At 37.1% G+C, this 15,036-nt stretch overlaps 1 protein-coding gene across 21 annotated transcripts in view; it reads left to right on the top strand.

Moving 5' to 3' along the window:
* The first annotated feature begins 4,616 nt into the window (after positions 1–4,616).
* The window catches only part of CCDC7 (coiled-coil domain containing 7), a 319,203-nt gene continuing 308,783 nt past the window's right edge, over positions 4,617–15,036 (top strand). For 19 of the 21 annotated variants that reach the window (XM_068560909.1, XM_068561029.1, XM_068561014.1 and 16 more), the window contains exons 1-4: positions 4,617–4,815; positions 7,253–7,582; positions 8,748–8,840; positions 13,911–13,994. In XM_068560909.1, coding sequence (XP_068417010.1) covers positions 7,304–7,582; positions 8,748–8,840; positions 13,911–13,994 — 456 coding nt within the window. In that variant the 5' untranslated portion in view covers positions 4,617–4,815; positions 7,253–7,303. Of the gene's footprint in view, positions 4,816–7,252; positions 7,583–8,747; positions 8,841–13,910; positions 13,995–15,036 lie in introns of those variants that run through there. The other 2 variants (XM_068560921.1, XM_068561037.1) reach the window with 2 other exon arrangements.

Below are 15,036 nucleotides of genomic sequence, written 5' to 3'. Positions count from 1 at the left end.
AAAGTTCTGATCCTTTCATACAACAATTACAGAGACACTCACCAATGCCAAATGCAAAAAGAGGGAAATTTATGTCTGCTATGGGCAGAAATCTTGCAAATCTATAGAGCTTTGGCTGGTTAGCTTGGGAGATAAGGGGAAGGCACACATATTTGTTAAGGAGGGATGGGAATAGCTTGGCCCTCTTAAGCTCAACTTCTCCTGAATTCTATCAAGCCAATCTTATATCCTTTCAGAGATGACAGTAAAAAGTCAGAGTTTTCTTGAAGTGGGTTTTGACCATAAAGGCACTCTCTGGCCCTCTTAGTGAAAGTTCCTGAGATAGAGAAAATCACATGGGAAATCACAGATGAAGCACTGTATAGCATTTGGGCACTTATTGCCCTGTGTTGCATCTATACTCTCCCCTGTACTGGCCCCCACAGGCTGAAAGATGGGGATATAATGGGTCTTTATAAGTTTTATGAAAATCCTCTTGTCCCTCTTGCTCCTGACTGATTCTTCCAGATGAAAAGTTTGGGTGAAAGTAAAGGATTATTGGAAAGAAATATCAATAGTTTTTGTTCCTGGAATGGGACACATTTATTTTGTGGCAATGGAAGGATAGAAAAAACAAGCACCTGGGGAGGGAGCACCTTAAACACCGGGAAGTACAGGGAAATGAAGGGACATTCATATTCTTTTGTCTTTTAGAACAGCTCCAAGACTCTTCCTCACAGAGGATAATGCCTTAGTGCAGCTCTCCCAAACTATTGCAAGATCCTTGAATTTAACTGACTCCTGGGTTGCTATCTGATACACAGATTTGATTGCAGTTTGATTGCTATTCTCTTAATAGTACTTCTCTGTATTGGAAATAGCAGCAAATGGCCCCAGCTTCTTCACCTCCCATGGGTATCTTTAAAATTCCATTTTAGCTCCTTTTTATTTTTGAGTCACTGGCTACAACTCTTTTCTGTTTTATTTTATGGTTCACTTTAGGTTTTAGAGTATACATCTTTAACTTATTACATGTATTAGTTTCTTATGACTTCTGTTACAAATTATTACTTGGTGGCTTAAAACAAAATAAATATATTCTCTCATGAAATGTGAAATATTTCATTGGGCTAAAGTCAAAGTGTTGGCAGGGTTACACTCCCTCCAGAAGCTCTAGAAGGGAATTTGCTTCTTTCCTCTTCCAGTTCCTGGTGGCTGCTGACATTCCTTGACTTATGACCACGTCACTCGCGTCTTTTGCCTCCCTGGTAATACTGCATTCTCTTTTTCTATGTCACATCTCCCTCTGCCTCTTTTTTTTTTTCTGGCTGTGCCATGCAGGATCTTAGTTCCCTGAACAGGGATCAAACCCGTGCCCCCTACAGTGGAAGCGTGGAGTCTTAACCACTGGACAGCCAGGGAAGTCCCCCTCTGCCTCTTTCTTATAAGGACACTTGTGGCGCCCAGATTATCTCAGATAATCTCATATCAAAATCCTTAATCACGTCTGCTGAGTCTTTGCCGTAAAAGGTAATGAATGTTCACAGGCTCTAGAGTTTAAGACCTTTTATCTTTGGGGGCCATTATCCAGCCTACATCACAGACTGCTTTCAAGTGGTATTATAACAGTTCACATATAGAATAAGAACTTTACAATGTTATATTTCCATTTCTCCCAATTGGCTTTTGTGCTATTATTATTATACATTTTACTTTCACCTATGTTCTAAATTCTTCATTACATCGTTACTGATTTTTCTTTAAACAATTACCTTTGAGGATTTAAATAAGAAAAATATCTTTATGTTTACTCACGTAGTTTCCATTTTTAGTGCTCTTCAATTCTTTGACAGATCTAGATTTGCAACTGGTATCATTCTCCTTCTGGTTGAAAGACTTCCTTCAATATTTATTTAGTGCAGGTATGCTGTTGATTAATTCTTTCAGCTTTTGTGTGTCTGACAAATTCTCTGTTTCACCTTGTTTTTTGAAAGATAATTATTCTGGCTAAAGAATTCTAGATTAACCATTTTTTTCTTTCAGTACTTTAATAATGTTGCTCTGTCATCTCCAGTATTGCATTTTATAAATTTTGAGGGAATTTCCTTGCAGTCCAGTGGTTAGTACTCCGCGCTCTCACTGCTGGGGCTTGGGTTCGATCCCTGGTCTGGGAACTAAGATCCCATAAGACATGGGGCAAGGCCAAAAAAGTAAATAAATAAATAAAGTTTTGATACATTTATATATTGTAACATAATTGCCACTGTGGCAATATTTAGCACCTCTATCACGTTACATAATCATAATACAATATTATTGTCTGTATTCATTATACTTTGCATTAGATCTCTATGGCTTATCTACTACTAAGTTTGTACCCTTAAACAACATCAAACTATTCCCCTATCCTCTGGTAACCATGATTTTACTGTTTTTTTAAAAGTTTGACTTGTTTAGATTCTATATGTAAATGATACCATACAATACTTGTCTTTGTCTATCTGGCTTATCTCACTTAGCATAATGTTGTCTTGTACTGTTTTGGACAAAAACTCTGTTGTCATCTTTGTCTTTGTTACTTTATCTTTGTAATGTGCCTTTTTATCCTTATGGTTTATTTAAAGATTTTCCTTTTTTCAATGCTTTTAAGCAATTTGATTATGATGTGTCTTGTTTCCTTCATGTTTCCTGTGCTTGGTGTTCATTGAGCTTCTCAGATCTGTGGAGTTATACATTTCATCATACTTAGAAAAATAGTTAGGAACCCATATGCACGTATATTATGTCATTTGAAGTTGTTCTGTGGCTCACAGAAATCCTGAATTTTTTTTTTCCCCGCACAGAATCTTTTCTGTATCTTTCTTTCTGGGTGGTTTATCTTGCTATTAGGTTCATGAATCTTTTCTTCTATGATTGCTAACTTACTGTTTCTCTTAGCCAGTGCATTTTTTCTTCTCAGACATTGTAATCTTCATTTCTGGAAAGTTGATTTGAGTGCTTTCATATCTTCTATCTCCCCACTTAACATGTTCAATCTTTCCCCTAGATTCTTGAATATATGGAATACAGTTGTAATAATTATTTTGTCCTGTCTACCAATGCTATCATCTGTCATGACTGGGGTCATTTTGACTGATTGATTTTTAGCCCGTTACATCAGTATATCGTATTTTCCTCTTTCTTTGCATGATTTACAACTTTTTGTTTTTTGGTTGTGCTGCACAGCATGTGGGATCTTACTTCCCAGACCAGGGATCGAACCTGTGCCCCCTGCAGTGGAAGTGCAGAGTCCTAACCACTGGACTGCCAGGGAATTCCCCTGCAACTTTTGATTGGATACTTGACAGTGTGATTTTTACCTTGTTGGGTGCTGGATGTTTTGACATGCGTATAAATATTCTTGAGCTCTGTTCTGGGTCTCAGTAAAGTTATTGGAAATGTTTGATTCTTTCAGGTATTACTTTGAAGATTCATTTGTCAGGTCCAGAGAAGTGTTTAGTGTAAGACTAGTTTTGACCACCTCCTGTGGCAAAATCCTTGTGAGTACTTAGGGAGTACCCATAAATTATAAAGCTTTTCACTCTAGCTGGTGAGAATATAAAATATTTCCAGCTCTTTGTGACCTGTGAGTATTGTACCCTTTGATGCTTTTAGGTGGCTCTTTCCCTAGCCTAGCATGTATGTGCCCATACATGCATACGGTGACATTAATCCGTTGTGGACTTGAAGGGGGTCCCTCTGAGAATTAATGGAGCTCTCTCACTCTTTTTCAATCTCTTCTTTAGTATTCCCTCCTCTTAACTCAAATTTCCTTGGCCTTACTGGACATCTTTTCTTCAACTCAGGGAGACTTCTGGGGTCTCCCTGGGTTCCCCGCTCTTTGCATTATGATTTGGAAACTCCTCTCTTCAGGAAGTAAGTTTAGGAAATCACAGGGCTCATCTTGTTTGTTTCCTGTTACCCAGGGATCACTGTCATTAATTGCCTGATAGCCAATATCTTGAAATTCATTGTTTCTTACATTTTGTCTGATTTTTCAGTTGGTCAGCTAGGAGGATGAACCCAGTCCCTGTTACACCAGTTTGCTGGAAGCAGAAATCTTCCTATTATCCCTTGAAGAATAATGTAAGTGGTACATGTTCATGGTACATGGTATTTAACATATGTACCTGAATCACTTTGTTGTACACCAGAAATTAACACATTGTAAATCAACTATAGTTCGACAACAACAAAATATTTAATAGTCTAAAAAACAAAATTTGACTCCACAACACCTCGCAGTGAAACATTTAGACGGTGGCAGAGGAGGGCCTGGGGCTCAGGTTTTGTCGGTGTAGCCCAAGCTCTTACAGCACTAAACGGGACGTTATTTCTCGAGGCCAAAAGCCTGTAAGCATCTCCGCGTGTGAAGCGTCTGGAAGGAATCGCACAGGAGACCGACGGCGCGGTGGACACACGCAGGCTCTCGAACACGCCGCCGTTGCCGGAAGCCCTCGCCCCTCTCCCCGCCCGCGTGGGATGGGCGGCTCGCGCCCGCGGCGTCTGACGTAGGACGTCGGCGTCGTGACGTGACGTCAACGGCCGCCCGGCGGCTGGCGTCTTAGCCTCGCTGCGGCCGCCCGGTGGCTGGCGTCTTAGCCTCGCTGCGGCCGTCCGGGGACGCTAAAGCCCGGCGTTTCTTGGCAGCGCAAATGTCCGTTTGTAAAACAGCAGGGCTGGAGTCTGCAGGATTAAGGAAGCCTGGGAGGCGCAGAATTTCCAGCGTTTTCACCTTAGAGCCAGCCTCGCCAGGGCCAAACCACCCAGTAGCCTGACTGCCAGCAGCCTCGGCAGGTATACCGAGTGGTGGGGGACTTCCCTTGTCAGCTGTGGGCGTGTTCACTAGATTCCCTGGGCGAAGCATCCTTGCTTCTCTCTTCATTTCCCCCCCGCGTGACTGCCTCAGCTGTGGCTGAGCTGCTTGTCTTGATGGAGAATTTAAGGACCGTAAACCCTATGCCTCCCACCCCCATAGTTTTGTATAATGTGTCGTTAAAGGGCTTGAAATGGATATCAAGCTAATCCTTGAAGGGAAACCAGAAAACGTTTGTCTTCGTGGTGGAAAGTGACTGATAAACTTGGGTAATTTTATGGTGATAGAGTATCCACCTCCTGGCATTGTTAGGAGAGTTAAATGGAGCAAAAGTGTAAAATCCTTAAGTATTTTTTTATAAGTGTTCACTGCAGGTAACTTTTTTTTTTTCTTAAAGTTTCTGTGAACTTTCATGGATCCATTTATTAGGCCGTTTTCTAGCACCTGGTGAGTGCCCCATCCTTTTCTGCTGGTTTCTTGAGGTAGCCCACATCTCTGCCTTCCTGTCTGCTACCTTAGGTAAAGTTTCCCTGTTCCTGTCTAAAGTGCGTTGGACCCATTCGTGCCTTAAAACCCATTTCTTCTTGTTTACTCAAGGGTATCATCACAGCAACTCCCTCTCTCCCAGTCATACTTTTTGCTTTCTACTGAATCATTTCCATCAGCAAATTAGTTTCCTAGGGCTGCTGTAATAACGTGCCACAAAAAGGGTGGCCTAAAACGATTTATTGTGAGAGAAATTTATTCTCTAACAATTCTGGAGTCTAGGAATCTGAAATCAAGGTGTTGGCAGGGCTGTGCTCCCCCTGAAGGTTTTTCCTGGCTTCTGGTGGGTGCTGGCAATCCTTAACATTCCTTGGCTTGCAGCTGCACCCCTCCAATCTCTGCCCTTACCATTTCGTGGCCTTCTTCCCTGTATGTGTACAAGTGTCATCACATGGCTTTCTTATAATGATGCCAGTCATTGGATTTAGGGCCCACCCTATTCCAATATGACCTCATTTTAACTTGATCACATCTGCAAAGACTGTATTTTCAAATACAGTCATATTCCCAGGTACCAGGGGTTAGGACTTGAACATATCTATTTGGGGGACACAGTTCAACCCACAACAATGGGACTAGTCTATGTGTGGAGCACTGCAGACAACAGAGAGCCAATGCTATTCTATCTTAATTTTGCCAGTCTATCAGACAATTCCCATGGGAGGAGGCATTGTTCTGAGTCTTAATCAGCTTTGGAAAGAGAGAAGTAGGAGAATGAAAGCTTAATAAGTCCTACCCAGTCTATACTTCCTTATTCTAGCATGACATTGGCGCTGCCCCGGTATTACTCTTCTGATACCCTGGGATCAGCAAATAATAGGCTATTACTGTCTATGGAAATAGTGGTATATATAAAGGGCCTATATTAGCTCAAGAATGGGGGGGAAAGGTAAAAATAAAATTTTAAAGTTTTCTAAATACGTTCTTTCACTGCTGCCACTGTCTTCTTCCCTCCCTGCAGCTCCTGTCCTGAATGCCCACACATAAATCACACTTCTAGGGGTTTCTCACAGGTTTTTTTTTTTTTTTCTTTGTTGTTAGGAATGTTTCCCTCTCCATTTTGTAATTCCTCCAGAGTTGATTTTGGGATTCACCATCTTCATGGCAATTGATAGTCTGGCTATCATTTTTCTTTCTTTTTTAAAATTTTTATTTTATATTGAAGTATAGTTGATTTACAATGTTGTGTTAGTTTCAGGTGTACACCAGAGTGATTCAGTTTTATGTATATATATCTATTCTTTTTCAAATTCTTTTCCCATTTAGGTTATTACAGAATATTGAGTAGAGTTCCCTTTGCTATACAGTAGGTTCTTGTTGGCTGTCTGTTTTACTTATTCATTTATTTTGGCTGTGCTGGGGCTTAGTTGCCGCATGCGGGATCTATAGTTGTGGCATGCGGACTTCTTTGTGGTATGCAAACTCTTAGTTGTGGCATGCATGTGGGATCTAGTTCCCCCACCAGGGATCGAACCCAGGCCCCCTGCATTAGGAGCACGGAGTCTTACCCACTGGACCACCAGGGAAGTCCCTGGTTATCTATTTTAAATATAGTAGTGTGTATATGTCAATCCCAAGCTCCCAATTTATCTACACACCCCCCCCCCGCCCACCTTTCCCCTTTGGTAACCATAAGTTTGTTTTCTAAGTCTAGGAGTCTGTTTCCGTCTTGTAAATAAGTTCATTTGTATCATTTTTTAAATAATAGATTCCCCATATAAGCGATATCATATGATATTTGTCCTTCTCTGTCTGACTTGCTTCACTTAGTATGATAATCTCCAGGTCCATCCACGTTGCTGCAATGGCATTATTTCATTCTTTTTAATCTGCCATCATTTTTAATCTGAAATCTTAATGTTTTATTTACAGGGAGGAATAAAATTTTTTCATCTATAATTCAGAAGCTAAGTAAATAACAAAATGAAGCCAGTAAAGCATCTGTTGGCATCTAGTAGTAAATTGGCAAATGTTCCAGAATTAACATATAAAAGAGGAGTATTTAATTCACCATTGTCGCCTAAACCAAAAGAAAAACATAGTACAAAATTAGTACGTGATAAACTTGAACCAGTGGTCTTAAGATCTCCACCAACAGGGGAATCCATCATAAGGTATGCTTTGCCCATTCCATCAAGTAAGACAAAGGAGTTAATAGCAGAAGATGAATTGATCAGGAAAATTACCAAACATCTGAAGATGGTAAGATACTTGTTGGTGCCTGGGTTGGGGGTTCCCATGACCATCGTCAGGTTTAGTGATTTCCTTCGAGGACTCACTGGACTCAGTATATAGTCATATTGATGGCCAAGATACATTATAGTGAAAGGATTAAAAGCAAAATCAGCAAAAGGAAAAGGCACATGGGGTGAAGTCTCGAGGAAACCAGGTGCAAGTTTCCAAGATTTCTTTCCCTTTAGAGTCACACAGGACATGCTTAATTCCTTCAACAACAAATTGTTACAGCACATGTGAAAAGTCTGCCAGAGGAGCTCACTAGAGACTCAGTGCCCAGGGTTTTATTGGAGGTTGGTCACCTAGGTACTCTCTGCCTAGCATGTCCCAAAATTCCAGACTCCCTGAAGGAAAGCAGGTGTTCAGCATAAATCATATAGTTGGTACAATGAGTTTAGGGACAGTGAGCCACTGTCATCAGTCAATGAATAGTGGGAACCCTCCTGAAATCCAAGTTCTGAGACACAAGCAGATCTTTCTAAGGGTAGTCTTTTCTAAGTCTCGTGCCTGCTCTGTTAGCTCTTCTCTGCACTTTAGAAACTCTAGCTCTTAGTGTCGGGGAAAAAAAATCTTCCTTTTTTCTGAGTTTCTTCCTTGCACAGTGATCCAGAATCGAGTTGTAAATGTACCAAATACCAAGGGAGAACAATGAAGAATAGCACAAATATACAAAAAATATATAGTTCATCAAACTTCCAAAATACAAGTTTGCTCAAAGTTCAGGGGGTTAGCTCAGAGAATTTCCTTTAAAAATGTATTGCTTTCTGGTCTCCATCTCTCTATTTTCCCCACTCTCTTCAAAGAGGAAAGCCAAGTCAGTTAGATTTTGCGGAAAACTTTGGTGGTAAGTAGATTTGATGCTTCAGCTGTTCATAGACTCCCTTCAACACAGAAATGGAAGAGTCATAGGGCCTTTCTTCATTGCTAGGGAGGGATCAAGGCCTATTGCTCATACTCCTTCTTCAGGATGATATGAGGTGGGGCATGAGATGGAAAATTTAAGTTTATGGTACTGGTAGAAATAAGTCTTACTGCTAAAATGGTTCTGACATAGTTGATTAAATATCTTTTTAGATTTAATGTAATATTTTTACCCTATATAAGTACATAATTTGCTTTGATTTTCTCATAGGTTGTTTCTACTTTGGAAGAAACCTATGGATTTAGCATTCCAAATGGAGAAGAACCAGTTGTGAAGCCTGTACATGAAGGATTAACCTTTCCTGTAAGTATATGTAACGCTAACGTAGAGACATTAATGCTGAAAAGGGCTAAGATTTTCTTTTAGAGTCTGTGTATGTTCTCAGAATGAATCCCCCATCCATGAAAATGATCCTCCTAGGAAACTTGAAAGTAGTGTACTGATTTTTCCATTCTCTGCCAACACTTATCTTAAAGTTTAATTAAGGCAAATCTATATATATTTTTATTACAAAAGTATTTATTGGATTTCAATTTTAAATTTGTTTCCATTCATTTGTATATGTTCTTAAACATTTTATTTATTTATTTTTATTATTATTTTTTATTCTTATTAGTCATCCATTTTATATACATCAGTGTATACATGTCAATCCCAACCTCCCAAATCTTCACACCACCACATATCTTTATCTTGAGCCTACTTTTGATGCTAATGCATCTCTTGTTTAATATGTAAGCTTGTGGTTGGCTGTTGGTTTGCAATGTATATTCTTTATTGTGTTAAGAAAGTATTCTTCTATTTATGGTTTGCTAAATAAAAATCCCCCAACATTGAAGAGATTACTGAGTTTTAATAAATGTCTTTGTTGTATATATTGAAATAATATAACTATTAAGGTGATTATGTGGTTCACCTTCAGTCTATTGATGAGACAAATTATTTTTACATATTTCTTAATAGTTGACTATACTTTAATACACTGTACTCGTTGTTCATTATTCTTTTATTTTATAATTAGTTTTGTTAATTAGGGATTGAGTTTGGCTTCATGTAATAAAATACCTATGTTGGGTCTTTCAAACCATGAACATAGTATGTTTCTCCATTTATTTGATTGATTTCATTGTCCTGTTTGATTTCTTTCTTCAGCATTCTGTAATTTTCATCATAAAGATCCTGTATATTGTTCTTCAGATTTATACATTAATATTTCATGTTTTTTGGAATGATTTTTAATGGCATTATATTTTTAATTTCAGTTTCCACCTGTTTGTTATTAGTATATAGAAATATGATTGATTTTCGTGTGTTGATCTTACATCTTGAAACCTTGCTCAATGTACTTCTTTATTCTAGGAATCTTTCTGTAGATACTTTGGGGTTTTATACATAGACAATTATGTCATCTTCAAATAAGGACAGTTTTACTTCTTCTTGTCCAATCTGAATGTTTTAATTTCCTTGTCTCTCTCTTTCTCTTTTTTTTTCTTGGCTGTGCCATGCGGCATGTGGGATCTTAATTCCCTGACCAGGGGTCGAACCTGTGCCCTCTGCAATGGAAGCACAGATTCTTAACCACTGGATTGCCAGGGAAGTCCCCACATATCTTTTTGAATTAGAGTTTTCTCTGGATATATGCCCAGGAGTGGGATTGCCGGATCATATGGTAACTCTATTTTTAGTTTTTTGAGGAACGTCCATACTGTTCTCCATGGTGGCTGCACCAATTTACATTTCCACCAACAAGGTAGGGGGGTTCCTTTTGCTCCACACCCTCGCCAGCATATATTATCTGTAGACTTTTTAATGATGGCCATTCTGACTAGTGTGAGGTGATATCTCATTATAGTTTTGATTTGTGTTTCTCTAATAATTAGCGATATTGAGAATCTTTTCATGTGCCTGTATGTTTTCTTTTTCATATGCCTATCTGTATGTCTTCTTTGGAGAAATGTCTATTTAGGTCTTCAGCCCATTTTTTGATTGGGTTGTTTGTTTTTCTAATATTAAGCCGCATGAGCTGTTTGTGAATTTTGGAAATTAATCCCTTGTTGGTAGCATCATTTGCAAATATTTTCTCCCAGTCTATAAGTTGTCTTTTTGTTGTTTATGGTTTCCTTTGCTGTGCAAAAGCTTTTAAGTTTAATTACGTCCCATTTGTTTAGTTTTGTTTTTGTTTCCTTTACTCTAGGAGAGGGATCCAAAAAAATATTGCTACGTTTTATGTCAAAGAGTGTTTTGCCTATGTTCTCCTCTAGAGGTTTATAGTGTCTGGCCTTACATTTAGGTCTTTAATCCATTTTGAGTTTATTTTTGTGTTATGGTGTTAGGGAGTGTTCTGATTTCATTCTTTCACATGTAGCTGTCCAGTTTTCCCAGCACCACTTATTGAAGAGGCTGTCTTTTCTCCATTGTATCTTCTTGCCTCCTTTGTTGTAGATTATTTGACCATATGTGCTTGGGTTTATTTCTGAGCTTTCTGTCCTGTTCCATTAATCTATATGTCTCTTTTTGTGCCAGTACCATACTGTTTTGATTACTGTAGCTTTGTAGTATAGTCTGAAGTCAGGGAGAGTGATTTCTCAAGCTCCATTCTTCTTTCTCAGGATTGTTTTGGCTATTCGGGGTCTTTTGTGTTTCTATACAAATTTTTGAATTTTTTTGCTCTAGTTCTGTGAAGAATGGCATTGGTAATTTGATAGGAATTGCATTGAAAGCATAGATTGCCTTGGGTAGTATGGTCATTTTAACACTATTGAGGCTTCCAATCCAAGAACACAGTATATCTTTCCATCTGTTTGTGTCACCTTCAGTTTCTTTCATTAGCATCTTATAGTCTTTGGAGTACAGGTCTTTTGTTTCCTTAGGTAGGTTTATTCCTAGGTACTTTATTTTATTTTTTGATGTGATGGGATTGTTTCCTTAATTTCTCTTTCTGATCTTTTGTTGTTAGTGTATACAAATGCGACAGGTTTCTGTATATTAATTTTGTATCCTGCAACTTTACTGAATTCATTGATGAGCTTCAGTAGTTTTCTAGTAGTGTCTTTAGGATTTTCTATGTATAGTATCATGTCATCTGAAAACAGTGACAGTTTTACTTCTTCTTTTCCAATTTGGATTCCTTTTCTTTTTCTTCTCTGAGTGCTGTGGCTAGGACTTCCAAAACTATGTTGAGTAAAAGTGACGAGGGTGGGCATTCTCACAGTTGAGTATAATGTTAGCTGTGGGTTTGTCATATATGACCTTTATTATGTTGAGGGTATGTTCCCTCTATTCCCACTTTCTAAAGAGTTTTTTTTTAATCATAAATGGATGTTGAATTTTATCAAAAGTTTTTTCTGCATCTATTGAGATGATCATATGGTTTATATTCTTCAATTTGTTAATGTCGTGTGTCACATTGATTGATTTGTGGATATTGAAAAATCCTTGCATCCCTGGGATAAATCCCACTTGGTCATATTGTATGAACCTTTTAATGTATTGTTGGAGTAGGTTTGCTTGTATTTTGAGGATTTTTGCATCTATGTTCATCAGTGATATGGGGCTGTAATTTTCTTTTTTTGTGGTATCTTTGTCTGGTTTTGGTATCAGGGTGATGGTAGCCTCATAGAGTGACTTCAGAAGGCTTCCTTACTCTCCAGTTTTTTGGAATATTTTCGGAAGGATAGGTGTTAACTCTTCTCTAAATGTTTGGTAGAAGTCACCTGTGAAGTCATCTGGTCCTGGACTTTTGTTTTTTGGGAGTTTTTAAATTATTCTTTCAATTTCAGTTCTGATAATTGGTCTGTTCATATTTTCTATTTGTTCTTGGTTCAAGAATTTGTCCATTTCTTCTGGATTGTCCATTTTATTGGCTTATAGTTGCTTGTAGTAGTCTCATGATCCTTTGTATTTCTGTGGTGTTGGTTGTAACTTTTCCTTTTTCATTTCTGATTTTATTGATTTGGGCCCTCTCCCTTCTTTTCTTGATGAGTCTGGCTAAAGTTTTATCAATTTTGTTTGTTTTTTCAAAGAACTAGCTTTAGATTTCATTGGTCTTTTCTATTGTTTTTTTAATCTCTATTTCATTTATTTCAGCTCTGATCTTTATGATTTCTTTTCTTCTACTAGCTTTGGGTTTTGTTTGTTCTTTATTCTAGTTGCTTTAGGTGTAGGGTTAGGTTGTTTGAGATTTTTCTTGTTTCCAGAGGTAAGCTTGTATTGCTGTAAACTTCCCTCTGTAGAACTGCTTTTGCTGCATCCCGTAGGTTTTGGATTATCATGCTTTCATTTTCATTTGTCTCTAGGTATTTTTTGATTTCCTCTTTGATTTCTTCATTGAGCCATTGGTTGTTTAGCAGCATATTGTTTAGCATCCATGTGTTTGTGTTTTTTGCAGTTTTTTCTTGTAGTTGATTTTTAGCCTCATAGTGTTGTGGTCAGAAAGGATGCTTGATATTTCAGTTTTCTTGTATTTAGCGAGGCTTGCTTTGTGGCCCAGCATGTGATCTATCCTGGATAATGTTCTGTGTGCACTTGAAAAGAATATGTATCGTGATCAAATTGATGTTCATCGTCTATTTGTGGCACCTGAATGTGGGTGGAAGAAAATCCCCAAGTCTGCTAATGGTCTCACTTTATATTTGTGATTAGTAACTCTAGTTAATTCATTTTCCCACTCTCCTGAATGACTATTTTAGTTTCCCCCTCTGTCTCCTATATGATTATAGGTTTTACCATGATAAAAATATATGAACCTCTGAGTATGTTTAAAATGTAATGTTGAGGGATCATATTTGTCCTGGAGAACATTCTGTCAGAATTCTAACTGTATATAAGCATCTGAGATTTATTTATCTTTGGTCAGTTGTCTGGTTTACAGATCACTGCTCTACTAAAAGAGGTTCAGTCATTGTGACTTTTTAATATGTAACTTTTTTCCTCAAAATTTTCTGTTGCTCATTAAGTAAGGGTGAAAGACTATATCTCTTGGCAAGTATAGTTATAATCAGAAGTCATAATTAGCAGTCATTTTTTAACACAAAGCGTTATTTAACATATATTTAAGTGTGTACTTTTTTTTGCTACCCCTAAATTTCAGAAGGCTAAGGCTGGAATTCTTGATTTTCTACACCTGTGTAGAGGAGAATGCGAGGAGAGACATAGCTGGGTATATGTCATTACTGAGCCACTCCCCAGAATGTACTTTCTTTCTGGGAAAATTTGCTAGTATAGCATTTGGAACATGGTTTCTCATTTTATGCATTTCAAGGGACAGAAATTACATACACAAAACTATTTTCAAAAGTAGTTAAATATACTAAAAGATAGATGGATATGTGTATGAATTCTGAAATAAAAGTAACTTTCTCCTTTTTTCATAAGGTTGGGGATGATCTGAATTCATTCTTGGTATGTTGTTCACAATTTGCAGCTCAGTTAGAAGCAGCAGCTAAGGAAGAACGTAATGTACGTATTCTGTGTAAACTCTAAGCATAAAATATTACTTAATATTTTAATTATAAGCTACTAATAATATTCATTAATAATAAAACAAGATAAACTGATAATAATTACTAATTAAATTACTATTCATTATTATTAACAATCATTTTAATAATAAAATATTTAAAGTTATATTGGTTGTTTGATCTTGAATATGATAATCCAGTCAGCAATATTAGTCTAGATATAGTGCCTTAAGTAGTTATAAAGAGCATTGGAAAGCATTATATTTATCGTAGGCGTTTATGTCTGTGAATTGTCCTTTATGTACAGCATTGACTGGGTCATTAATATTTTCATATGTAGTATTTATATTTTACTGTGTTTTTTAAATAAGTACATTTATATTACAAAAGTAATGGCATAAATAATGAAAATTTAAAAATGAAGGCATACAAAAAGAAAAGTCATCATAATCCTGTTTCTCTGAGATAACTCTTGTCAACATATTTTTGTTTACCTTCCTATTTTTCCATAGTTATACATATTATTCTTTAGAAATTAAATAATACCATATGTATTATTTGGTAATACATTTTCTTATTTTGTGAGTTTTGAAAAGTAACATTCATTGTGTTTTAGCTGATTTTGAAAGTATTATTGTGGAACATTTGAAGAAGTATGAAAAGTACATAGGAAAATAAATTATGTGCAATGTTACTCTGATGCATAAGCATTAGTAACATTATAAAATATACTTTCTCGTGTTTTGCTATATATATATATATATGCACACACACACACACATATATATTTATATACACATTTTTCTAATTTTTTAATTGGAAAATGAACATAAAGTATACTATCTTAAGCATTTTTAAGTGTACAGTTCAGTGGTGTTAAGTACATTTATATTGTGTAACCATCACTGCCTTCCAGTACAGAGCTCTTTCCATCTTGCAAAACTGAAACTGTATGCATTAAACAATAACTTCCTATGACCCCCTCTGTTTGGCACCTAGTAATCACCATTCTACTCTCAGTTACTATGAGGGGTTGTTTT

Source organism: Eschrichtius robustus, chromosome 1 (genome assembly GCF_028021215.1).
Source record: "Eschrichtius robustus isolate mEscRob2 chromosome 1, mEscRob2.pri, whole genome shotgun sequence".
NCBI classification, from domain to species: Eukaryota; Metazoa; Chordata; class Mammalia; order Artiodactyla; family Eschrichtiidae; genus Eschrichtius; species Eschrichtius robustus.
Note: the sequence above shows the minus strand (reverse complement) of the source record. Positions and strands in the feature narration are given on the sequence as shown.